The 26,847-nt window shown below is 36.7% G+C and overlaps 1 protein-coding gene across 2 annotated transcripts; it reads right to left on the bottom strand.

The window, feature by feature from the left end:
* Positions 1 to 409: 409 nt before the first annotated feature.
* On the bottom strand, positions 410 to 4,933 carry LOC130214701 (uncharacterized). 2 transcript variants are annotated; one of them, XM_056446505.1, is made up of 2 exons: positions 4,863 to 4,933; positions 410 to 1,889 (listed from the first exon to the last, which is right to left on the bottom strand). In XM_056446505.1, the coding sequence occupies exon 2, from the start codon at positions 1,756 to 1,758 to the stop codon at positions 1,210 to 1,212; it is 549 nt and encodes a 182-aa protein (XP_056302480.1). In that variant the 5' UTR covers positions 1,759 to 1,889; positions 4,863 to 4,933; the 3' UTR covers positions 410 to 1,209. The 2 variants fall into 2 exon arrangements, with proteins under 2 accessions (XP_056302480.1, XP_056302481.1); XM_056446506.1 differs by having other exon boundaries at positions 410 to 1,883.
* Between the last annotated feature and the right edge of the window lie 21,914 nt (positions 4,934 to 26,847).

Here is a 26,847-nt window from a genome sequence, read left to right as displayed (position 1 = left end):
GAATGATGATGATGATGATGATTTTTATTATTATAAGTAGGATATTGTTTATTTAATTATTTTTTAAGTCTAATTTTACAATTTGACACATGCAAACCACTGCAGAAATGTTCTAACCAACAGGCCCATGTCATATAAAGTACAGATACTTAATAAATAACCTACTATAAATTAAAAGCATTAACGTATGCTATGTTTTTTGTTTTCACAAGCTTTGGAGCTGTAACATAAATTCCGCTTTTGAATAATAGGTCACCTATAGCTTTCGTCATGGGCCACGGTTGTGTTCAAAATGACATCAATGTCAGTGTGTAGGGAGCGCAATTGAAAACATGCAGATCGCTAAAACTGAACTGTAAAAATACTTTGAAAGCTAATTACACCCAAGAGAGATGACTTTAATGCTTTAAAAAAATCATTCCAAGTTTAAATGTCAGAATGTTCTAAATGAATAGGGCATATGGGGAGATAACTGGGAATAGAACACAGTCATGAACTATGCTTCTAAATACAGCTCTAGAGATGTAGTTGCAAGTATAGAAGTTTGCGAATGTTCGTTGGAACGATGGATTTGGGAAATTACTTAGTTGGCTAACGATGGTTTTCGGAAACGCACCCCAGTTTATTTATAATTTGCCTAATAAATGACAATAGGCTTGTTTTTAATTTAAAATAGATTCATTTTATTTGATATATGATGTAATAAATTTGTATTTTAAAAAATAAATTTTTCTTTATTCTAAATCTTTAGGAAATATTTTGGTACATCAAAAAGTGTGGTTATGATGACCATCCGACAAGCTAATCCAGATAATAACAGTGCTTAAAATCTATTTAAATAATAAATAAATAATTAAATATGAGCCGTGTAACTCCAAAAAGGTCCACTTTTTGAGCAAAAACTAAACCCCGTTTCACCTGGCTGGCTACGGGCCTGAATTTGGAACACTTTTGAATTCAAGTTTCAGTCACGAACAGTATGGCTAGCAAAGCACTAGCAAAAACCAACATAAAATATGATCAAACCAGCACATGCTTAGATTTTTTTTAGCAGGGGTCTAGTTGTCTTTACAGTAATCATTCTAGATGTCTTGAAGACATAGTCCAAAAATATGTATCTATATCTTTTTTTTTTACATTGTTCAACAAAACAGCCTCAAAATAAGCAGCCAGCTGTAAAGAAATCAGCTGTAGTTGTACTTGAAAGCATCAAAAAGCCGAGTGTTCAAACAGGATCACCTGCGTCTGACTCACACTGCAGGGTCTGGAGGGTCGCAGGACTCCAATCCGCGAGTAAACCTCAGCATCAGAAGCAGTTCCACATGATGGATGAGGACTGGGTGGTGTGGTGTGGATGAGGGGAGGCGTCACATATAACAATGGTGGTGGAGGTGGAGTGACATGAAAAACAGGTGGAGGAGGAGGAGGAGGTGGTGAAGGTGGAGAGGGAGGAGAAGTCATCACAACAGCCAAATTGGGCTGTTTTAGATCATACTGAGCCATGCGATAGAAACCGAAATATTCTAGAGCATTTCCAGCCTGAGCGACGCGGAGTCTGTGGCGCAGAATAAGCACCCAATACAGTAAAACCAAGATTAAAATCCCAGCCAAGACTATAAACGGCACGGCCAAACTGAGCTGAAAGTCCCAACAAACACGAGGCAGAGCTGAAGTCCAACAGCCAACACTTGATTGATTCTTCCTTGGAGGAACGTCTGCCAAAACACTCAGGTTTCTGTTTGTACTTTCGGTGGGCATCTCCAGATGTACGTTTCTCCACCTAAAAGTGTCTCGGCAGAGGCTAATGCAGTCATCCGTTGCTGAACATCTGTTCTGGAGAAGGCGGCGATTGAAGGAATCCGATCAGGCCCTGGCAGCGACTCCTGGAGCTCAATTAAAACAGCATTGGAACAGAATGAGTCTTTGTATGATTGACTGAAATACATAAGTGGTTAACCTGCTGAGATCAGTCTAGTGCGCTGACCATCCTGTGGAGATCTGGGGTCTAATATAGAATTTAATCAAAGGCTTCGGTGAGCCTTGCAGACCAGTGAGCTGCTGAGGCCGAGGCAATATTGATGTCAGTTGAGCTGTTTCTATGAGAATTACTGTAGAGCGACAGACTTTAAAGCGTAATGTAATCATTCTGTTATCTAAGGTTTGCATAGCTTGTGTAATAGGATATGTGACCATGGACCACAAAACCAGTCATAGGCAGTGCTTAATCTGAGTCGGATCTTGCCGATCCCGTTCCAGGAAATGTCAGATACTAGTGTTTTGCGTTCCGGGATTTATTTTAATTGATCCTTCATTAACTATTGCGTGGTGAATACCTGCATGTGTGTGTGTGTGTGTGTGTGTGTGTGTGTGTGTGTGTGTGTGTGTGAGAGAAAGAGAGAGAGAATGTGAATGTGAATGAATCTGAGTGAAAAACAGTTAACAAAGCTGTGTGGATTTTGTGCGCTCGCACACACTTAAAAAACACTTCTTACATTTACAATCACTCTCATTGGTTGGTAATTATTGTTTCAAAAATAAATAATGGCATAGTGGTCTACCTATTTAATACTGTATTTTCAAAATCCCAAAGAAGCACTCAAGCAAATATTACTTTAAAACCACAAGTAAATCTTATAGTGAGCCTGATCAAACAAGATCTCGAGAAGATGAAACTGCGCCCCTGGATCAGGATAGCGGGAGACAGAAGCAAAGCAATCTCTAGTCAGCCAACAAAACATGATGGAAGAGGTAACTGTCATTTTCACTTGCACTTAATAGTGAAGTGAACTGAATTTCAGTGGTGTTAGTAAACTGAATAGTGATGTTTCATACGATTTATGTTTGTAGCTACATGTTTGTTTGTTTTTTTATGCATGGTTGACGCATAATGTTATATTACAAAAAACCATTCAGAAATTTGATGCATTTTTTCTGCTATAACTGTTTTGTAATGTCATGTTCCGGGTAAACTGAAATTGAGTGGCAGACATCGGTTACGGTAACTTTTATTTCCTGGTTTTGTTCCAGAAATTATTCACTTATAAATGAAGCACTGGTCATAGGTATCAATTTGTAGACATTGTCATTTATACATCAAGCTAAAGCTGAATAATTAAGATTTCTGATGATATATGGTTTATTAGGGTTGGACAATAATTGGGCGAAGTACAAATATCTGACAATTTGGAATCTGAATTTGAAAAAAATTCAATACTGGGAAAATCACATTTAAAATTGTCTAAATGAAGTGCTTAGGAATGCATAATACTAATCAAAAACTGAGGTTTGATATATAATTTATAAAAGAAAAATCTTCAAGGAACATGATCTTAGTATTTTTGGCATAAAAGACAAATGAATAATTTTGCAACGTATTTTGGCTGTTCCCAAAAATATATCTATGCAAAATAAGACATAAGTGGTCCAGGGTCACACATATGTAAGATTTTGGTATGTACATCATGGTGAGGGTATTCCAAGCACAAGTAGCTTGTAGCCAAACTTAAAAAGCAGCATTTTTACCTTCATGAAAGCCTGCAGGCTTAACATAGATAACTCTTTTAAAGGGAGAATTAAAAAAGATGTACACAATACATTAAAAAAGGAATTTCATTCAAGAACAGAGCTTTTAGCTTATATAATTAAAGATTTATGAGGCAAACTGAATTTCAGTCAATTAACTTCCACAGATTAATTGTTCACTTTGAAAAGAGCATGAAAAGAGTTAAAAGTCAATTTTAATTTCATGAGGCAAAGCAAGAACAATGTCATTTTCCCTCCATTATTTGCCATCTTTAGACTATTAAAAATGGAAAACTGTTTTATTACGCTTCATTATTATTCATTTATAGATTTTAATTACAATAAATTTTGTTTGTGATTTAAAAAATCTATACATATACAGTTTATAATAATTATGACCCAGAAATCTCCATTTGAGTACCACTTTCATAAACACACTAAACATCCATAACATAACATTTCAACTCACAATTATCTTGAAGCATTGTAATTAATCAACAGGAAAACATTTTTTAATATAAAGGTTCTGGGTCACAGTTTATAATAAATTGTTATTAGATAATGTTAGTTCATGTATTTACAAACAATGTGCGATATTTGCACAGCATTTATTAATCATAGTTCAACATTTATTAATGTGGTAACACTTTAGTTTAGGTCACAACTCATGGTATTAACAAACCATTAACTAACGCTACTAGCTTACTAAATAGCTGTAAGGTAGAACTCGGGTTTAGTTTTGGGGTAGGATTAGGGATGATTAGATCATACTTTATCAAACTACTAACAAACAGTTAATATCAGTTAATATCAGTTAATATCAGTTGTAAATAGCATGAATTGTGACCTAAACTAAAGTGTTACCATTAATGCATTATTAAAATGTAAAGTTTAGCTTGTTACATCAAATAATGCACTGTGAGTTAACTGAACTAGGAATGACACATTGTGATAAATGTATTGTTCAGTGTTTGTTCATGTAAGTAAATACACGAATTAACATTAACTAATGGATTGTACGGTCTTCACAGTAAAATGTTCTTTAATGGCATTGATGGTTCTATAACCTTTAACATCCAAGCAGCCTTTTCATTCCACTGAAGATTCTTTATAGTATAAAAATGTTCTCTATATTATTAATATATTCTTCAAACTAAGAAAAAAAAAACATTCACTTAAAGGTTCTTTGGCAAACTAAAAGTGGTTATTTTATAGTATCAGCGAGAGAACTTTAATTTTTAAGAGTAAAGCCCCGTGAGTGATTTCTGTGCTAAAACGATTAACCTATTTACCTTAATTATTTGTTAAAAAAATAAAACCTTATGAAATTAAAAACTTACTTTTCACAACATTGTTCCATAGAAGTATTCCCAATGAGTGTAATGACAGAGCTGTGCTGCAAAAGAAAAAAGGCAGCAGAGTGTTTGTCATGAAAGGAAATTCATAGAGAGTTCAGGAAAACATTCCACACGGTCCTGCCTGGGGATTGGCTGAACTCACTATCTCTATGGTTACAGGAAACTGGCAAAGGATGTTGGTCGGTATCTCTGAGGAACTCAAATGAAAGAATGGCCTTAAAAAAAGCCAGCCTAATATGACAAACAAATTGTTGACACCTTTTATAGTGATATTTACTTTTTATGACTTTAACTAATAATTTTAAAGTTGAATAATTTAAATATAATATTCATTCAGCAAATAAAGTGAGATCCAAAAGTCTCAGATAAAACATTTACAACTATTTATAACACACAGTGTAAAATGTTCAATATGTTATTATTACAAATACTGTTATCAGCTTAGCAACTTGAGTAAAAAACATAAATATCCTTAGTTTTAAAGAGCCCCTATTATGCATTAAAAAGGTCATATTTTGGTGTTGGGATCTCCAACTACAGGCTGATATGCATGCAAGGTCAAAAAAACCCTTTCATTGTCTTATAATATGCATTTATTTTTATCTAATTATCCGAACGACTCCCATATGATTCGTTCAGCGATTCATTTGTTCCCAAACCCTCCTTAGCGTGATGGTAATCTGCGTTAATTGGTCCGATGACCCAGTCTATTGCAATTGGTCAACTGCATTCAGCGTGGGACAGAGAGAAATGCCCACCACGGCTTATCAACAATTTTGAAGTAGTCAGAGTGCAGAGTATATGTGTGAGCCCAGTGCAGGAGTGCATTAAAGCAATGCAGTTTAACACCAGCATATTGCTCTATTCTTAACCATGACACACATTCAGTAATGTGTGTAGGAACAGCTGATGGTGGCGATAGCAACGACAAATGGCAGTGAATCGCGAGCTCACAAACACATTTAAATCCGTCAACAAAGCGCCACGCGTTGTGTTTTCAACGTGGTTTTAGACGCAGTATGAGAATATAAAGAGATAACCAAATACAGTACAAGCCACGTGGAGCGATTACAAGTAACAAAACACAATTAAATACATAATTTGCAAGCTAGAGAAAACACGGAGGCAACCACTTAGGTTACTTACACTTGTGAAACAGAGGAAGAAACTGATCCATGAACTGTGTACTGTAAAGTTCCTGTCAAGCTCTGACAAAGTCCCATACATCAATAGTCTTTTCTGATCCTTCCTTTAACAAATGGCAGATTTGGGCTTACAAATCCCCTGTTGTAAGTGTGTAGATAGCTGAAGCACTCGTCAGAAAAATGACAGGAACACAGCACAAGGCTGGGGCTATAATGCTCAGGTATTTTTGCAAAAATAAACTTCAACCACTGACTCTTCACAGCTTCATCTTTGGGTAGGGAAAATAACACTAACTTCCCCTCATACTTCAGAGCACAGCGTGGGGGTTCAATTTTACCAGGTCTGCGTGTGCAACAAATTGACATCGTGCCAACACCAGTAAATATTCGTTACCAAGACTATTCATTAAAAACCACTCTGAAGACCCAAAACTCAAAAACCCATAATAGCGACTCTTTAAATTTGTGCAAAGGCTACATACATGATCCATATCACATATAGAGGCTACTAATGGTGAAAAGTAGCAAGCAGTATTTAAAAAAGTACATAAATCAAATAAACTATAAAATCTTGCTTTGCAAGTTTGCGACACTGTAATAAGAAATCTTACAACTGTAACAATCTTAAAATAAGATTAAAAATTCTGAGCACCAAATCAACTTATGTTGAGCATGTAAAAATGAAACCATATTTAAAAATACCTTAAAGGACTAATCTCACTAGAGTTTGACAAATACTGCAGACATCAAATGTGTAGTTTACAACATAGGCTCATTCTAAAACGTAGCCCTATATACTTTTCTGGAGATCACGAATTATGTAGCCAGAAGAATTGTGTGGCTGCAATTTGTTTTTAAAATGAATGATACGGGGCGGTTTGACGCCATTCCTTTTACTGCCGCTTACCCTAGTATGAACGGCTTTCCCACTGTTACAGTTTGTCCAGTTAGCTCGCCATGTACGTCGGCGGACTTGAGATGCAGAGAGGAGCTGACCACAATGACGGGGTTCGAGTCCGGTGAAGAACGGTTCCAGAAAGCCGGTAAGGCAAAAACAGAATCCAAAAAAATTAAATAAACAAGTAAATAACAGGGTGAGAGTGTGGTAAAATCTAAAAACGTGGAAAAGCCAGGCGAGGGCTTTTCTTTTTCTGGACTGCTTTTGAAAACTGTTGGTTGGGTTTAGAGAAGGAGGAGGGTGGGTCAGTCAATCGGTCAGTCAATCTGTCATTCAGTAAGTCGACAGCGGCTTCTGGTGGATTTACGCGAGAACAGCAGGAGTGAATGGCACTCGTGAGAGAAACTTAAGATCTGAAAAAGCATAAACAGCAGCCTCTGGTGGATTCACGAAAACAAAAACTGCAAAAAACGTGGCTCCTGGGATGCATTTGACACTCTCCATATATGTATGTAGAGGTACGTTTTCAGAATGAGCCTGGGTTGGTAGTTTACTTATGATAGCAATCTATTTGAAAGTGTTAATCTGATTTTGGTGATCCAGGGTTTTAGTGGCCAAATAATTGCTTGCATTCCATGGCGAAAGCGTCCTTACCACAGACACTTATTCTGGAATCTAATTTAGGTCTCTATTAATGGTTAAAAAATGAAATTGAATTCATATTGGCTATATCTAACAGCTATTCTGGTCTTAATCCTCTGTTATTTGTTACAATGCAAATGAATTTGACTATGTACAATTTTAGTCTTGTAACGGTCTATAAATTAATACATAGCTTTTCAAATGCTCATTGTTAATTTGACTAATTTGCTTAGCATTGTTACATAGTTGTTAATATCAATGTTTCTCAACCACATTCCTGGATGACCACCATCTGTAAAAGGTGTGACAGAGAAAGGAGACATCCAAAAAATCCAGTGTTGGTGGTTCCTCCAGGAATGTGGTTGAGAAAGTCTGGTTTATATCATTATTTATCATTGCTCAATAAATTATAAAGCTATTTAAAAAGTGTGCTGTACTGTAAAACAATCTTTGTTTGTAGGGATTATTGACAATTGACACTGCATTTTTCTGCCTTTAGGCAGTTGCTGAATCTGTCATAAAGGGCTCTATTTTAACAATCTAGGTGCAAAGTCTGAAGCTCATGGCACAAATGTGTCCAAAAGTCCAAATCCACCTTTGCTATTTTAAGGATGTAAAAATCGTTTTTTTGGTCTAACAGGGTTGTGCTTATTCTCTTAATGAGTTATGGGTGTGTTTTGAGCATAATATGCATTAAATCAAACAAAGTCTCAACTCCCATTCCCTTTAAAAGTCAGTAGCGTCTTGCATGGCGCATTTGCCATTTACAGTACATGACAGACTTTGTAAGTGGGAAAAACTGAATGCTTCACTAGCAAGAAAATGGATGGATGGATGGATTTGCTATTTAAACAAACAAATCACACCATGCACGTCTTGCACTTTACTGCGACGGGTGTACAATAGGACCCAAAGCCTATTATATTGACTGGGAGCTAAACCCATCCGATTCGAATGTTATCACTCGATTGAATGGACGTTATCAGTAGTTATCAGCTAATAGATATGGGCCAGCAGGGGCTTTCTGTGCCTACTGGTAGGCTCAGAAGGCTGTTATCATCTATCCACATGGTCAATCAGCTATAGATGACATATGGCTGTGGCCGGAAGTTAACGACAATTATTTATTTTTATTATTTATTTATTATTTATAAAATTTCCTATTTATTGTATTTTATTAACGTCTACCCCTACCCCAACCCTAAACCCAATCGCCACAGTAATGTAAAAACAGATCTGGATCTAGAGTCTTCTCTATACCTGATTAACCATGTGGATGGATGATAACAGCTTTCTGAGCCTACCAGTAGGCGCAGAAGGCCCCTACTGGCCCATATCTATCATCTAATAATCCCTGATAACGCCAATTCAATCAAGTGATAACATTCAAAGTGGGTGCTAAACCAGCATTGTCATGAGAAATCAGCCAGATATTCATCACAAGACAAAGTGAACCTTTTAAAGATCGTAAATTAAAAAAGATCACTAGAGTGGCTAACTGTAGTATTGGTAACCTACAGTAGCAATCAACAGTAAACAAGGCAAGCATAATGGAGTAGGTATAATGATGATCACTACATCTGAGTTTATTCAGCAAATGCATTTCTCATTATTCACATAAACCCTTTTTTGCACAAGTCCAAAACCACCTCAAATTAGCGTAAACACATTTTGTGAATTAAGGGATTTAGAAACTTGTCGTTTTTATCCCCCGTTTCTCATGCGATATTTAAAAAAACTGCGCATTAACACAGGATGATGGAAAGCCAGATATTTTTGTTCCTCAGTGGACATTCAAACCAAAGCTGTGTTAGGATGAGATTGATCTAAGCTGAGTTCGATCTAAGCTGCTTTTGCTTTTATGGGGTTATGGTGAATTCCCAGATGAGTTACAGTAATACAGACAGAACTCTGCTGGTTTATTGATTTTACATAGATTTTGAAATCTATGGCTGACTCACAGCAGCCATATCTCACCACTACTCTTGTGATATTGCTCATTTAAACTATTCAATCAAATAAATGTAGCCTTGGTGCAAATTCTTTCTCAGAACCGTTTTCTTTCACAGTAGGATTCAACTTGTAGTCAAAAGAATAAAACAAGAAATCAAAAATGGAAAAAAAAACACACTGAAAACGACAGATTAATCAATAATATTGTAATTAGCCATCAACCATTTTTCTTTTCATGTCTTGCTGAATAACATCTTTGATGAACATCAATATACCGTTTTTTCTTGTGTGTACAGTAATGTGTAGGCACAGACCATACAGAAAATCAAATAATTAAGCATAAGACTTGTGCGGTTCTCTGTGAAATCTGCAGCTGTATTGAAAAAAGCAGCTGAGATGAAGATGTGTGAGTGCTGGAGTGGTTTAGTGTACTGTTGGCATCGACTCCACTGTGGTCTCAGCCACCTGCAGCCTCCCCAGGCACACACAGATTAAAGCAAGCTCACAGTCACTCATGTGTGTTCCCCATGGACAGGTGGGTCAGTATGAACTCAGCAATAATGGAGAAAAAAAGGTGCAACAGCTCTCAGAGGGCACTGTGGGTTATCAGAGTTAGGTGCTGTAAGACTTTATCTATATACACTCAGTGGACACTTTATCAGCTACAGCTGTCCAACCACTTATTAAAAAACATTTTTAATCAGCCATTCGCATGGCAGCAACTCAATGCATTTAGTCGCATTTACGTGGTCAATAGGACATGAGGATGTTCAAACCAAACATCAGAATGAGTAAGAAATGGGATTTAAAGTCGCCATGAAACTGAAGTTAGGATATCGTATAGATGTGATTGAAACAGTCCTGAAAAGAGAAATAAATGTAGAGCAGTGCATGATTTCATCCTTTTGGGAAGTTATTAGATCATTGGCATTGAAACAAGACACTCTCCAGAAGTCTTGCCCTAAAGGTAGACCATGTGACCAGACGTGAAGAAAAGATGTTTTGAAGGTGGGTTGGAAGGTTCTGATTTTTGATTAAAGTTTATGAGGGCAAAAAATAATGAAGTGCACAGATACCGTAATGATGGGGTTGATGACAGGGGTCGGATCCAAATGCAGCTTTATTAGAATAGTCAGGCATGCAAAGTTCAGTTCAGGAGGAAACAGTTACACCTGGATAATCCAAAGATCAAATGATGTAACAGGCAAAAGGTCAAGGCAGACAGCAAACAATCCTAAACTGTGTAAACAAACAAAGGGTCAAAAACATGGCAAGGCAAGGGAATGAAAACATAAACACTACAGTGTGTGAGTGGTGTATATATAGTCCATGTAATCAGTGATGAGGAGCTTCAGCTGTGTGGGTGTAATTAGGAGGTGAACTGAAACGGGTGTATGACTGTAGGGCACAATGGGATATGTTGTCTTGGTGAATGATAGAGTGTTCTCCAGCGATCCGTGAGGGGTACATTGCTAGCGATTACAACAGATATATTGTTTATAACAAGTAAGAAAACTACATTTTGATTTCATGGCAACTTTGAGGGAGTTAGATTGTGTAATGGTTTTTGGCTCTATTTTCGAAATTGCTGATCTACTGGGATTTTCACACACAACCATCCTTTGGATTAACAGACAATGGTCAGAATAAGAGAAAGAATCCAGTCAGTGGCAGTTCTTTAGCGAGTGGCAAAAATGCTTTGTTAATACCAGAGGTTAGATAAGAATGCCCAGACTGGTTCAAGTTGGCATCTCAAATAACTACATTTTACAAACAATGTTTGCAGAAATAATCGCTTTGCTCAGTGAAATGAGTTGTTAGTCTAAATTGCGGTAGAGAGGATGACCCTTGTCACAGAATCTAATCTTTAAAATAAATGGACAAACAAAAAGAGGCAAACTGAATAGAATTTGTGTTTCAGAGCTTCACGGTAAACTAAAACGATCTGATTTTAAAGCTACTTTAAACTTGAGAATAAAACTATTTAAATAAAACATTAAACTGTAATATTATTTTTCACATTATACAACTATACTCTTTTTTTTAATGTGAATTGTTAATTTATGTTCTATAAACAACCAGTCTCCAAATTTACTAATATACATACATATAGTAACAATTAAAGCCATAATTCAACCTAAAATGAAAAATGTTTTTAATTACTCACCCTCATATCTTTCCAAACCCCTAAGACTTTCCAAACTCCTGAGACCAAACCCCGTTCATCTTCATAACACAAATGAAGATATTTTGGATGAAATCTGAAAGCTCTCTGAACTTCCATAGACAACAAGTCCAGAAAGGTACCAAAGACATTTTTTATTTTTTATTTTGAAGTACAGCTTCATGAAGTTTTGAAACATTCAGTGATTCAGAGTTTATAATTGGCCAAGTCATGTGATTTCAGGAAACAATGGTTCTCTACTGAGAGCGATCTGTGTGATACCATAATATCTACATGTATCATGCAGGTTCATTTAGATCGCACCCAATTAGACATTTGTCAAATTAAAAAGAAAAATATCCTGTTAAGCAGTGCCCATAATGAACCAAACAATGGAATCATTGAATATTGCTAAAATTACATATTGTGCAGTCACCTAATATTTAATGATATTAGATGATAAGCTAAGTGCATTTGACAGATTATAGTTTTAATTTAACATTTGCAGTGTGTTTGAAAATGCCCATTTTGATCCATGTTTTGTCTGAGTTTTTGCTGCATTTAGACAGTGTTGACCAACTGGTGTTTCTAGTATGTGATGTTTTGCAGACCTTAAAATACTGAATTTTGCAAAGCAATTGGTTGTATTGTTTCGAAGCTTTGAAAAGCTTAGTTTCTCCATCACAAAAAAACAAAAAATGTATCCAAAAAATGTTTCTCTTCAGTGTCAGTTCAGAGTGTGCATTCACAAAAGCACTGGATGTTTTGGTATCTTTTAGGACTTTTGATGTCTTAGCAGGGTCAGAGACCTCTTGGATTTCATCCAAAATATTTAGTTTGTGTTCCAAGGATAAATGAAGGTCTCAGGGGTTTGGAACAGCATGAAGGAGAGGATTTAATAACAGAATTTTTGATTTTTGGATAAACAATTCCTGTAATTTTGAGACAGGTATAAATAGAGAATCATTTGAGGTAATTTAAGTTGATTGAGGTGTCAGTCACATCATCTAGCAATGGTCAGATATGCAATCTAAAGAAACTGTTTTTACAGTAAATAACTTATGGAATGAAAAGTTTCCAGTGATACTGACAGGGAGTATGGTGAAACAGAAAGCAAGATAAAAAATGGACATTAGAAGCTTTGTTGAAATAACAGTACAATACGGCATATTTCACTCACTTACTTTCCTTTTGCTTAGTTCCTGATTCGTCAGGTGTCGTTACAGTGAAATAAACTGCTAATTAATCTGGTATATGCAGCAGATGTACCTTCCAGTTGCAACCCAGCATTGAGAGTACACTACTCATGAATCTTCAGTGCTGAGAAATACCTATACACTCATTCACACGCAAACACACATTCATAGACACATTAGTTTACCCAATTCACTTATATTCTATACATGTCTTTGGATTGTAGGGGAAACCAGAGGAAACGCATGTGAACACACATAAATGCCAACTGGTCCAGCCGGGACTCAAACCAGTGACCTTCTTGCTGTGAGGCGACAGTGCTAACCAAAGAGCCATTCCAGTATTTTTCCATAGCTGTATATTTGTCCCAATGTATAGTCACCAACGAACAGCAAGAAAAGTACTTTCACTGATGGCATCAAACTCACTTTGGACTCACTGTCCTTTTCAGAGAGGCATGTGATGCCCGAACATTGAAGATTTGGGGATGCTGTGAATGGCAGCCCGTGATTGGTGCTTGAGCTGATGGCTGGCAGACTCTTCACTCTGACTGACGCACATCATGTCTCTGTTTTAAACCTCTCTACCCTTCTTCAAAAATCCATGTCCATTTTATCACAAAATCCTAGAAGGAAAATCACACCTTTGCAGATTAGATACTCTCTTAAAAATAAAGGTGCCAGGAAAACTTTTTAGGGGGATTTCATGATGATGCCAAAAAGAAAGAACCTTACAGTGAACTTTTTTTAAAAGGCACCTATTTTACCCCTTCAGCTCAAAACACCCATCAGATATTTATTATACCTTTCAGAATATTTTATTTTCTGCTCTGAACACAATGAAGCTGTTTTTGTGGCCTGCGCCTTTAATGCTAATTCTCTCCGCCCACTAGGGCTGTGCAATTTGGGGAAAATATCTCATTTAATATAGATTTTTTTTTTAACAGATATAGAAATTTGCGATTTTATTTTGTAGTCAAGCTTCAGCTCAATATTCTGTATCGTAGCTTCTTACTGCTAAAATACTGCTAAAATGAGTGTTAGTTAAAAAAGGAACTAAAAATATATTAACTTTTATTCAAATTTGTTTAAAAATATTCAGAAATTAAACATAATTTTTTCTCTAGGGCAAACAGTAGTGAGTTATGTTAGTTGTTATCACCTGGTGCAAACTTTGAAATTGTTCTTAGCTGTTGCTAGCTACTATTTGAGTTATTTTAATTGACATTTTAGCAAGACACTCATGTTGCCACCTGTGGTGCTTTTTTAGGTGCTGGTTGTTGTATTTCCTTGTGCTGCGGCAACAACTCTGCAACAGTTCTTACAAATTACCTGGTTTTGTTTGATGTCTGTGACTTTGAAAGCAAAATATTCCCATATTACTGTTTTTCTTTGATAGTAATTCATCTATTAATGCTTCTGAAGCGGCAGACACCATCATTCCAGTCGTCCACGCTTTCCTGTTTGTTTGTTTTATTGTGGGTTTTCCACATGTAGTTCGGTTGCGCAATTCTAATTGACCAGAACGAAAGTGTGCTCACTTAATTGGCTGTCACACAGACGGCAGTCACGCATTTGCTCTGGGTAGGGGAAATTATATAATCTATATACATTTCATATGTAGCACACATAAATGTGTGTATATATAGCTAATATATTAGCTATATATATATACACACATTAGTATATATATAGTGAATATATTAGCTAATCACAACGTTGATTGCGATTCGATTAATCGCACAGTCCTACCACCCACAGTTCCCACGTGCCTGTCAGAGTGTGCCTCAAATTCTGCCTTGGCTGCTTCAGATAAACAGCACAGTGACGGACATGAAGCTGATCTCACCTAACTTTTGTGAGAAATACTACAGTAAGAACTTTCCCAATGATTGTTTGAAGTATTTGTTGAGGATTTGAAACGATGAGTCACACACAATGTCGTTCACGCACACACAAAGTTGCTCTGATTTTGCATGGCAAATGTGACAGGATATACGTTAACAGGATCCACTGCTGTATGGATATCCGTTGTGATAATGTACAAAATAAACCTGATTTAATGTCCACAAACCAGGATTGAAGCGTCTTCTTTTATAACTTTTATAACTTCTTTTATAACTGTTCTGGCTGTGGTGATGAAGTAAAATCTGTAAAAAAAAAAAAAAAACTCATTCTTGATCACATTTGATGATCACAGAGAGCTGAACAGATATTTTAATATCAGTTGCTTTGCACATGTCCTGTCTTGTTGATATGATTATAGACATTACTACAGAGACATGTAGACATGTTAATACTGTCAATCAATTCCATGGGCTAGGAAACCGCACTCCTATAATCACATTGCAGTGGGCCTTAAAACAGAAGGGATTTGGATCCTATTTTACCGTCGAAAAAAAAAACTAAACATATTGTCTCTACATCACCCCAACATGACTGTGGACACACTAAACATACACACAGTTCTGTACAAACTGCTTAATAAAGATTTTTTATAATAGGTGCCATTTAAATAACTTTTTTTTATTGTGTTGTCATGTCTGGACTCTCTTAGGAAGGCAAAGGATCACAGGAGTTATCAAACACGTATTTATTTATAAACACTCACATGAAGGATATAGGGAAATACTGGAGACTTAGGAACGACATTGAGTGTAGACAGACATCACTAATAATACCAGACAAAGACTAAACAACACACAGGACTATAAATAAACAGGACATGATGACTCTAATCACACACAGGGGATGAGCACAGGTGAAACTGATCAACATAATAAAATGGCGGGAAACAGTACAAAGGAGCACATGGGGAAGGTCACATGATGAAAACACAGGGGCCTGACCAGTGTGAAGAACATTTTATTTATCTGCAGAACTTCTTTCCCTCTATAAAGAATCTTTAGTGGGATGATCTTTACTTTTATGTGTAGATACACACACACACACACACACACACACACACACTCAAATGAACTTTCCCATTATTTGTTTCCGAGCAAAAACCAGACATTTCAGGTGATGACTAATGATGTCAGCACAAAACTCACACCCATCACAAAGTTTTTAACAGTTGCTGGACATCACCAATCCATTACCAGCAGCACAAGTGTGAGTGTGCGTGTCTAAAGCATAAAAAAGTCATGATCAGCACTATTGAGTTGTCACTTCATACACATACAAACAGCTCTCCTCATGCATTTTTAATAGCTGAACTGAGCAGGATGGCATATAAGGAGAAGACAGACAGACTGTTGTCAGGGAGCGAGTGCTGTGAAGCAGCTCATGTCCAGAGGCTCATGGGATTTATCTGTCAGATCATCTTAACACACAGAGATGGACAGGACAAGGTCATCCGGATATCACCTCTGGACACAGGCTAACCCATCGGCAGCAGCAGTAGCAGCAGCTGGGTGAATGAATGCCTATACCTTCTCTCACCCTTCACAACCTTCACCAAGTAAAACTCGGAGAGAAACTGAAGGAAAACACCGGAAAACTTTTGCAGAGAAACTAAATGGCCAAATCAGCACATCTTGTCAAAATGGGGCGTTTGTAAAACTATAAGAAGGCAACCGTTTGCACCACTTTTACATTAAATATTTATCTATATTAACAAATTGATGACCAATTTTAACTTAAAATATGGCTCTTTGTAGGTGGTATGGTGGTTCAGTGGTTAGTGCTGTCACCTCACAGCAAGAAGTTCGCTGGTTTGAGTCTGAGCTGGACCAGTTGGCATTTCTGTGTGGAGTTTGCATGCTCTCTCCATGTTCGTGTGGGTTTCCTCCGGCTGCTCCAGTTTCCCCCACAGTCCAAATACATACGCGACAATGTGAGTGTATATGGGTGTTTCTCAGTGCTGGGCTGCAGCTGGAAAGGCATCTGCTGTGTAAAACATATGCTGGAATAGTTGGTGGTTCATTGTGGCGACCCCTGATGAATAAAGGGACTAAGCTAAAGAAAAATGAATGTATGAAATTAAGAAAAGATCTTAACCGGTTGGACAGCATACATGTTGCAAATTTTACACCGCAAACACATCTTTACAATGCAAACACACTTACAACGCAAACAAATTAAGAATATGCTCTGAATTTTGTCACAACATATGCAAATAACACAGAACACAATGAAAATGTTTCAAGAGGACCTAAAAACATGATGGACCAGGCTGTTTAGGTTACGGTTATTGAGTCTAATATTCATTTATTCATTCATTTTGCTCTGGGGGAAACCGGAGCACCTGGAGGAAACCCACATGAACACAGGGAGAACATGCAAACTCCACACAGAAATTCCAACTGGCTCAGCTGGGGCTCTAACCAGCGACCTTCTTACTGTTAGGCAACAGCGCTATAACCACTAAGCCACCGTGCTGGCCATTTTTCTTAACTTGCTTTTTTTGTAATTGCCTGTGCTTTCTTAAATTGCATCTAAGCTCTCTCGGCCACCATAAGAAATGGTTTCTACAGTGTAAAAATGAAACATTTTAAAGCAACCAGATTCAGGACATTTTTGGGTTCACTCAATGGTTAATTTGTTGTATAGACTAGTGCACATGTTTAATCAACATAGCATTTTAAGTTGGACAAACATTTAGTTAAACCTAAACTATGTTTAGTTGACTAGAAATAGGTGACGCAGTGGCGTAGTTGGTAGTGCTGTCGCTTCACAGCAAGAAGGTCACTGGTTCGAGCCTCGGCTGGGTCAGTTGGTTTCTGTGTGAAGTTTGCATGTTCTCCCTGCGTTCGTGTGGGTTTCCGGGTGCCCCGGTTTCCCCCAAAGACATGTGGTATAGGTGAATTGTCCGTAGTGTATGAGTGTGAATGAGTGTGTATGGATGTTTCCCAGAGATGGGTTGCGGCTGGAAGGGCATCCGTTGCATAAAATGTGTGCTGGATAAGTTGGCGGTTCATTCTCCTGTGGAGACCCCGGATTAATAAAGGGACTAAGCCGAAAAGAAAATGAATGAATGAAAGACTAGAAATATGGAGTTCTTATCATTAAAAAATTTAAGCTTACAAAGCATTTTTGCCTGTATTCTGAAACTTATTTTCAATTTATGAAACTTTCAAAGAGCTCCATGTCAATGTATTTATTTAATATGCTACAGCAGGGAAAACGTCATGTTTATTTTTTTTTACCAGGAAATAATATTTCTAAAGGAGCTGTTAACATGGAATTGAATCAGATTTTGGTAAAAACCCAAACAATACAAACATAAAAATAAAACAAACAAAAAAATTGAGTAATGAGTAATAAAAATAACATATTTAATACTTTATATAAAAGGCGATGTATTTTGGTGATGGCAAGTTAAAGACGCCTCTCATATGGATAATGGAGTCACATGAATTGCTCAGCAGTGAGTCTTTCACAGACTTTAACAGAGTGTAAAAATCTTGATGTACTGTTTGTCTCGTCTATCAAATCTGAGTTTTATTTGGTATTTTCTATTGGATTTGAGTCAGGTGATTGGCTGGGCCATTCTGCAGCTTTATTTTCTTTCTCTGAAAGCATTTCAGAGTTTCCTTGGTTGTCTTTTGGATCATAGTCTTGCTGAAATGACCACTCTAGTTTCATCTTCATCATCTTGGTAATGTAGATGTTGGACTGAAGCAGCTAATTTTAATTTACAATGAAAAAGGGCATAGGGTTGCTAAGGAACTACTGAGAGATTTCAGCTGCTGTCTGGGAAAATTTCAAGTCAACGAAACCTTTAGAAATATGTTTTCTGAGAAAAATGGTGGTGTTCAATACTTATTTCCCACACTGTATTTATTAATACACGAATCATGTGTGTCTTGTTTTTAAAAATAAAATAAAATCAATTAAAATTAAAAAATAAAATACTTTGGAAGCTGTTAAAACTTTAAAATAGTAAATAAGCAACAAAACCAATCTCATTTATAGTTGATTAAATGTTACTTCAATAAATAAAACATATAAACTTAAATGTTCATTTTCAATATATATTTCATGATTATTTCCTTGACTCGGCCCACCAAAAGTCATTTAACAAACATTGCAACGACCCACCAGATGTGTTCATTTGGTGCAATTCATCATTGGTTCTTGAGGCCTCCAAATGTGGATTTGCCAGTGAAGACTAAGAGAAAAGATGCTGCGATGGGCCTGAAGGGACTCTTAATGCTGAAGAGGGAAAGAGGGAAGTGCAATTTGAAATATTTGGAGGCAATCAGCTCTCTTTGAAATGAAGACAGCAGCATGTGGAGATGTTTTTTTTTACATGTGGACACAGCAGCCCACTGATGGGCACTTGAGCCAGCCCACGCCGTGAGTCGCAGACGTGGATCTCACTCGGCCGCATGACCTCACTGATTTGCCCTGGCGTTTAATGAAGCCCCTCGGCCCAAAGAAAGTCGCTTCAATCGCCTCCATCGCCGGCTCATAAATATTTATCTCATCAGTGACAAAAGGACTTGCTCCCTGTCATTATGTCCTTTGTAAGTCAAATAGAAGTGCTGCATGTGTGTGTGTGTGTGTGTGAGAGAGAGAGAGAGAGAGAGAGTGAGAGAGAGGGAGATGGATGGGAAAAAAGAGAAATCTCAACTTTTGCCATTGAGAATTGAGCAGAGACATGATTTCTGACCACCAAACTAATCATAAATGGAATCAAATTGTATGCATGCAATTTATAATCGCAACTACAAAACAGATGCTGAGTTTACTGCAACACTATAATCATAAATTACATGTACAGTGGGGTTCAAATGTCTGAAGCGGCAGGGAAAATAGTCTTGGGCCACCAGAAATGATCTCGTAGGAGTGAGAGGGTTTGACTGGCCCCGGAGTGGGAGGTAACAACAGAAGCGTATAGAGATAGTTGGCAACTCTCACATAGCTGTTAACAGAAGCTAAGCAGGGCTGCGCCTGGTCAGTACCTGGATGGGAGACCACATGGGAAAGCTAGGTTGCTGCCAGTGGCGTTAGTGAGACCAGCAGGGGGTGCTCAACTTTCAGTCTGAGTGGGTCCTAAGGCCTCAGTATTTTGATGGGGATTCTATACTGCTCAGTGAACGTCGTCTTTCAGGTGAGATGTTAACGCGAGGTCCTGACTCTAAGAAATCCCAAAATTTCTAAATTTGTTGTTAAAAATCACAGAATGTCATTCGAAAAAGAGTAGTGGTTTAACCCCGGCAACCTGGCCAAATCTGGCCTCTGTCCACCATGGCCTCCTAACATCCCCATATCATTATTGGCTTCATCACTCCTCTCCTCTCCACCAGCTGGTGGTTGGTCTGGCGTAATATGGCTGCCATCGTGCCATCCAGGTGGATGCTGCACACTGGTGGTGGATGAAGAGATCCCCCCAAAATGTGTAAAGCACTTTGAATGTCCAGGAAAATTATGTAAATATGTAAGGAATTGGAATTACTACTACTACTACTACTATTATTATTATTATTATTATTATTATTATTATTATTATTATTATTATTATTATTATTATTATTATTATTTTTATTATTATTATGAGTTGTGTGTGTTGACTCCTGAATATATAGCAGAGAATTGGAGGATTCTTATGGTTACCAGCATGGCTCTTGTTCTGGGTCTTTTGGATTGGAAGGATGACTTTAGGATTGAGGATGGGCTCTGACGATTCATTATCTTCCTCTGAAGAATGAATACTGGATATGGCACAAGTGATACCACCATTTGATTATGGATAATTTTGAGATCATAAATAAATTGTGAGATCATTCTAATTCTTACAAATTAGCGACTAAATCAAAAGGTTACAAATTGATAGAGAGTGTAGAGAATGGCAGAGAGAATGGGGATTAAGTCCTCTCATGCAGAGTAAAATGTGCCATAAAGCAGGTCACACTATTCTGCCAACAAGGGAGGAGTGAGGATGTGAGATTTATCTCAAGTTCAAGTTGAAGTTACTTTATTGGCATGACATTTTGTACAGTTTTGCCAAGGCATTTTAGATATATATAAGAAATGTAATATATAAACATCACCAAATAATAAAATATACAGTAAAGGATAAATAAAAGACAAAAAAGCATAATATTTCTGAAAATGATGATAATTACAAGAATAAATATGTGTAGATTATTTAAATAGGGCATATGACTTTCGATGAACTATTTCTTGTGGTGACTATGATGTGTATACATATTTTTGCAGCCAGTTTAGACGTCACTTCATCCTCTCTGAGTAGAAGGTAAATATCTATTCAGTGGCGTATTCGTTTGCTCAGCTTATTCCTTGATGATTAGGGGTTGCCATGGTGGAATGAACCACCAACTATACCAGCATATGGTTATGCAGTGAATGCCTAGTACTGAAACATTCATATAATGTGCCAATTTGGTTTATTCAGTTAATATACTGCATGTCTTTGGACTGTGGGAGGAAACTGGAGTTCCCGGGGGAAACCCATGCAAGCACAGGGAGAACATGTAAACTTCGCTCAGAAATGCCTACTGGCCCAGCCGGGACTCAAACCAGCGACCTTCTTGCTGTGAGGCAACAGCACCAGCCACTGAGCTGCTGTGCCGCCCTGTCCTGGATTAGTCTAGGAAAGAGGGGGAGGAATAGGGGTGTATGGGGGCGAAGATGTCTAAGGTAAGGAAATCTGCATGGTTATTTATGTGTGTTTGGATTTATTTAGATTTTTTATTGTTTTTCTGGGATTTTCACTTTTAATGTATAGGACAGTAGAGAGTATTAACAGGAAAGCATTGGGAGCAGAGAGAGGGGAAGGATCGGCATTGGACCGCAAGGTGGGAATCGAACTCGGGTCGCCGTGAGCACCGGACTGCATGTGTTGACGCACTAACCACAACGCCACTGGCGGCGACTGCGTTTGAATTCATTTGATTGGTAAATAATATGATAGCTAATATGTGACTAGCTGTGGTCAATCATAAGCATGTGATCCTCTCGAAATTAGTTTATAAATAAACATCACTTTTCAAATATTTCCCAAATGATGTTTACAGAGCAAGACATTTTTCACAGTGTTTCCTATAATATTTTTTCTTATTTGTTTTATTTCGGCAAGAATAAAAGCCTTATTTAAGTTTTTTAAAAACCATTTTGAGGTCAAAATTATCAGCCCCCTTAAACATTTTCCCCCAATTGTCTACAGAACAAACCATCATTATAAAATTACTTGCCTAATTACCCTAACTTGCCTAATTAACCTAGTTAAGCCTTTTAATTGCACCTTAAGCTGAATATTAGCATGTTGAAAAAAATCTAGTAAAATATTATGTACTTTCATCATGGCAAATATAAAAGATTCAGTTATTATTAGAAATTAGTTATTTCCTTAACTGACAATAATTCATTGGATATTTTTCATTAGATTTGAGTACTTACAAAAATAAATATAGGAACACAGCAAAATGCAAAGCAATGAAAGCAAACGCCTTTCATTGTAAATCTTTTAACAAATGCCTCCATAATCCACTGCATTATGTAACTCGATTGCAGGTCAGTTCCTCAAAGCACAGCTGGACATGTAACAGACCATGATCAGCAAACGGCTAATTTCCTCAGAAGCTCATGGCCACCATGTCAAATTCATTATGAGGTTTCAGAACTCATCAGAGGTATTTAATAAGAGCATTCATTAAACGGACATTAAATACTTAATAGGCACAGAATGCTGTGTGCAAGGCCATTTAATCAGGGTCTAAAAGGGAAAGCAATTTCCATATTCAAAACTTATGCCCCGAGGTCACACTACAAACGCCCTTGGAGGGTTCAGTTGACCATATTTCAGTCAGCAGAAAGAGACAGATAAAAAAAATCAGATAATACCTCAATAATATAACAATTATTAACGCATAGTTACGGATATAGTTATACAGTAGTTGACCAAAAAAATGAAAATTCTATCATCATTTACTCACCCTTCACTTGTTCAAAACCTATTTAAGTTTCTTTCTTCTGCTCAACATAATAAAGATACGTCGGAAAATGCTGGTTGATAGGACTTATTGACTTCCAAAAACAAGATTTTCAAAGTCGTGGGATCCAGCAACCCACATTCTTCAAAATATCTTCTTTTGTGTTCAACAGAAGACAGAACTCATAAAGGCTTGAATCCAAAAGGTCATTTTAATTTTTGGCTAAACTCTATGAAAGGCAAAACACTGCATGTGAATATGGTAAAAAAGAAACAATGGTTATCACCAAACTTCACCAGTTTATTGATTAGATTAGGAAGAATTACAAACTTTATTTGCATTACAATTTCTAGAGCATCATGTTTAAATGTGCAAATGATGCATTATTTCATGCACTAATCTGCAAACATTTCTAGCACAAAAATCTGAACCTTAATGTAATGTGTATTTATATAGCGCATCACAATCATGCGCTTCACAATCATGAGGGAGGGTGTCTCCACACCACCACTAGTGTGCAACATCCATTTGGATGACGCAATGGCAGCCAAAGGACATATGCACTCACCACACACCAGCTATAGATAGAGTAGAGAGACAGTGATACAGCCAATTCAGTGGATTTGGATGATTGGGAGGCCATAATCTGTAAAGGCCAATGGAGGGACTTTGGCCAGGACACCCATACTCTTTTAAGAGAAGTGCCATGAGATTTTTAATGACCACAGAGAGTTAGGACCTCGTTTTAAGGTCTCATCCAAAAGACAGCACTCACTAACAGTATAGTGTTCTCTTCACTTTACTGGGGCATTACTAACACCACTTCCAACAGGAACCTATTTTCCCCATGTGGTCTCCCATGCAGGTAATGGGTGAGTAATAGGTCTTGGACTGCATGGTGTTTTGACTGTGGCATACATTAGATTAACTTCTCTTTATATATATATATATATATACATATATATATAATATATATATATAATATTGCTGCTGTTTTGGGGCAACATAATGTACTTTTGAGGCTTTTAAAGGCAAGAATGTAGTTGTTTAGATTGCAACTCTGCAGTTTATTTATAAGGATAGTGCTTATTTTAAATATTTATAATTTTGGAACATCAGATTTAGTGCACCAGCCTGTCTGAACAGACCAAAGAAAGTGACAGTTGACGTTCCACCACAAGATGACGACTGAGACCGCATTATAAGTCCTTATGGGAGAAAAACAGCATTTTCTCAGCATAAGTTTCAAACTGCAGCTGAACAAATCATTATAAATCAGGTAAGTGACATTCTGAGTCGATCTCTCTCTTTTGTATTTTGTAGTGTTGTATTTATATCATAGAAACTGGTAGTATTTGCTTTGCTTTGCTTTGGTTTTTCGGGGTTAATTATTGTGGTATCATAATTGCTACAGAGAAATACTGGGATCTCTGTAGATTGATGGCATTTCATGCTGTTCAGCAAAAATAACCTGTTTTCTCATCACTTTAGACATTACGCTAGAGAATCATGCAAACACTAGATCTAAAGTGACGTTGGTGAACTGGCAACGGTTTCTGCTGTTCTGACATCAGCTGCAGATGTGAATGAATGGCAGAAAAAAGTAGTTCCTCATACAAAAGGGTTTTAAGAATCTCCGTGTTTGATTTTCTTTTTATACACACGATTATGCTGTCAAACGGTTGTATAAACGCAATATCACACTCGTAGCAGTGGTTGTATATCGTTGTATATTGGCAGGTGCGACACTAAGGCACTCGGCCTGCAGCCTCGAGCGAACACATGCCTCCCACCAGTGCCGATATACAGCCATATCGCACTGCTACTCGTGTGATATTGCTCATAAATATACAGTTGAAGTCAAAATTATTAGCCCCCCTGAATTATTAGCCCCCCTGTTTATTTTTTCCCCAATTTCTGTTTAATGGAGAGAAGAGTTTTTCAACACATTTCTAAACATAATAGTTTTAATAACTCATTTCTAATAACTGATTTGTTTTATCTTTGCCATGATGACAGTAAATAATATTTTACTACATATTTTAACTAGACACGTCTATACAGCTTAAAGTGACATTTAAAGGCTTAACTAGGTTAATTAGGTTAACTAGGCAGGTTAGGGTAGGCAAGTTATTGTATAGCGATGGTTTGTTCTGTAGACTATCGAAAAAAAATTAGCTTAAAGAGGCTAATAATTTTGACCTTAAAATGGATTTAAAAATTTAAAACTGCTTTTATTCTAGCCGAAATCAAACAAATAAGACTTTCTCCAGAAGAAAAAATTATTATCAGACATACTGTATAAATTTCCTTGCTCTGTTAAACATCATTTGGGAAATATTAAAAAAGAAAATAAAATTCAAAGGGGGGCTAATATTTCTGACTTCAACTGTATATATATATATATATATATATATATATATATATATATATATATATATATATATATATATATATATATATATATATATATATATATATATATATATAAATATATATTATATTTTTTATATTTTATATAAACTTCAAAAGTTGTAAAGGAGATTTTGGGAATTTATTTTTATCACACTTTAATTAAAAAATGCAGTGAATAGCCGGGGGTAGAACACAATTTTGATTACAATCAAGCAAATAAGGTGAAACCTGAACATTCACTTTACGTTAGACTGAAAAAACACACTTTAAGAAATTGCATAGAAATGTATTTTCTTGCCTGCAATGTCTTGCCTTTATCGCATACTTGTGGAAGATAAAAAGGGCAAACAGTCAATTAAATCACATTTTATAACAGTTTTTCATAGGAGATAACAGGAATGTTTGACCTGCTAAAAGGCACACGCCAATTACTAACACCAAAAAAAGCTCACACCAATTACAGCTGGAAGAACAACAGATATACGCAAGAACACAAATCACTTTCTGCATTTTGTTAATCAGCGTGACAGTTTGACATTTCACCGGCCCACCACACACAACCCCAAGCCTTGCTTCAGCAAAAAAGCACACTGTAATGACGAGCAAGTGGAAAACAATTATGAAATTATTAAAGCAGTCGGCATCTGTATAGGTCAATCTGCCAAAGCGTATCTGACACATGTGTTTCTACCCTGCACATATTTCTCATACTCCATGTTTGTCTTTTTTTTACTGGCAATTAGACGACAAGGTGGAAAAGAAGTGCAAACCTAAAATCCTTCCACCCATTAAGCAAATGATGATTCTTCTTGATTGGCTTATTATTATGCAGCTAATTTGCAACCCTCCTAATTGGCCCTAAAAGAAACAGTGAAAAAATGTAAATGGACTGTCTAACAGGGTAACTGCTCATCACCGAATCAATTTCAAGAGCTTTAGAAAGCTTCTATCAGCCTGTTCAATGGCCCTGAAGAAAGTGTGTGTCTGATATCCGCTGACAGAAGACACAACGCAGTTGGGTTTCACTCACACTTGATATTTTCATTGTGAAGTATTTACTTGTGGTGTTGTCTCTGATTTAATCCAGAATCATCTTTAACAACAGAGCTGCCAAATGAATATCAAGAGAGTAATGGAATTAGGGGGTCATTTCATTGTGGAATTAACTGCAATTGATATTTTTGTGAATTGTAATTTATTTATATTGTAAAAAAAGAAGCTTCATTGTTGTGTCCACATTAAATGATAGTTAAAAATGCTGATATGGATAAAATATTAGTAAGAATTAAGATTTCTCTGGAATTACGATATATAAAATGTAATTTTTGTTTTATTCTGTAAATTACCAATTATTTCTGTCAAATTTAGAATAATTTATTTTTTTTGCATAAAATATCAAAATAGCTGCCATTTTCGTGTCATTATTCCCATCTACGGCTGGACGATATTGGAAAAATCCGATATTGCGATATTTTATTTTTCTGTGACAAAAATTGCGATGTAAAAAGATGGTTTGAATAGCACTATTTGGCGGTTTTATGGTGAGTCTAACAGTACTTGGGTACAAAAATGGAATAATCCCAATGTAAAAAAAATATTTTCTTTCTTAGTTTTGTCCTGTTTCTAGTCCAAATATCTAAAAATTAGTGCTGTCA

Source organism: Danio aesculapii, chromosome 21 (assembly GCF_903798145.1).
Source record: "Danio aesculapii chromosome 21, fDanAes4.1, whole genome shotgun sequence".
Lineage (NCBI taxonomy): Eukaryota > Metazoa > Chordata > Actinopteri > Cypriniformes > Danionidae > Danio > Danio aesculapii.
The sequence above is the reverse complement of the archived record's forward strand: the minus strand, read 5'-3'. Positions and strand labels throughout refer to the sequence as shown.

Excerpts from the sequence above, each read along its gene's own strand:
- LOC130214701 (XM_056446505.1), bottom strand. The coding sequence starts at position 1,758 with ATGCCCACCGAAAGTACAAACAGAAACCTGAGTGTTTTGGCAGACGTT.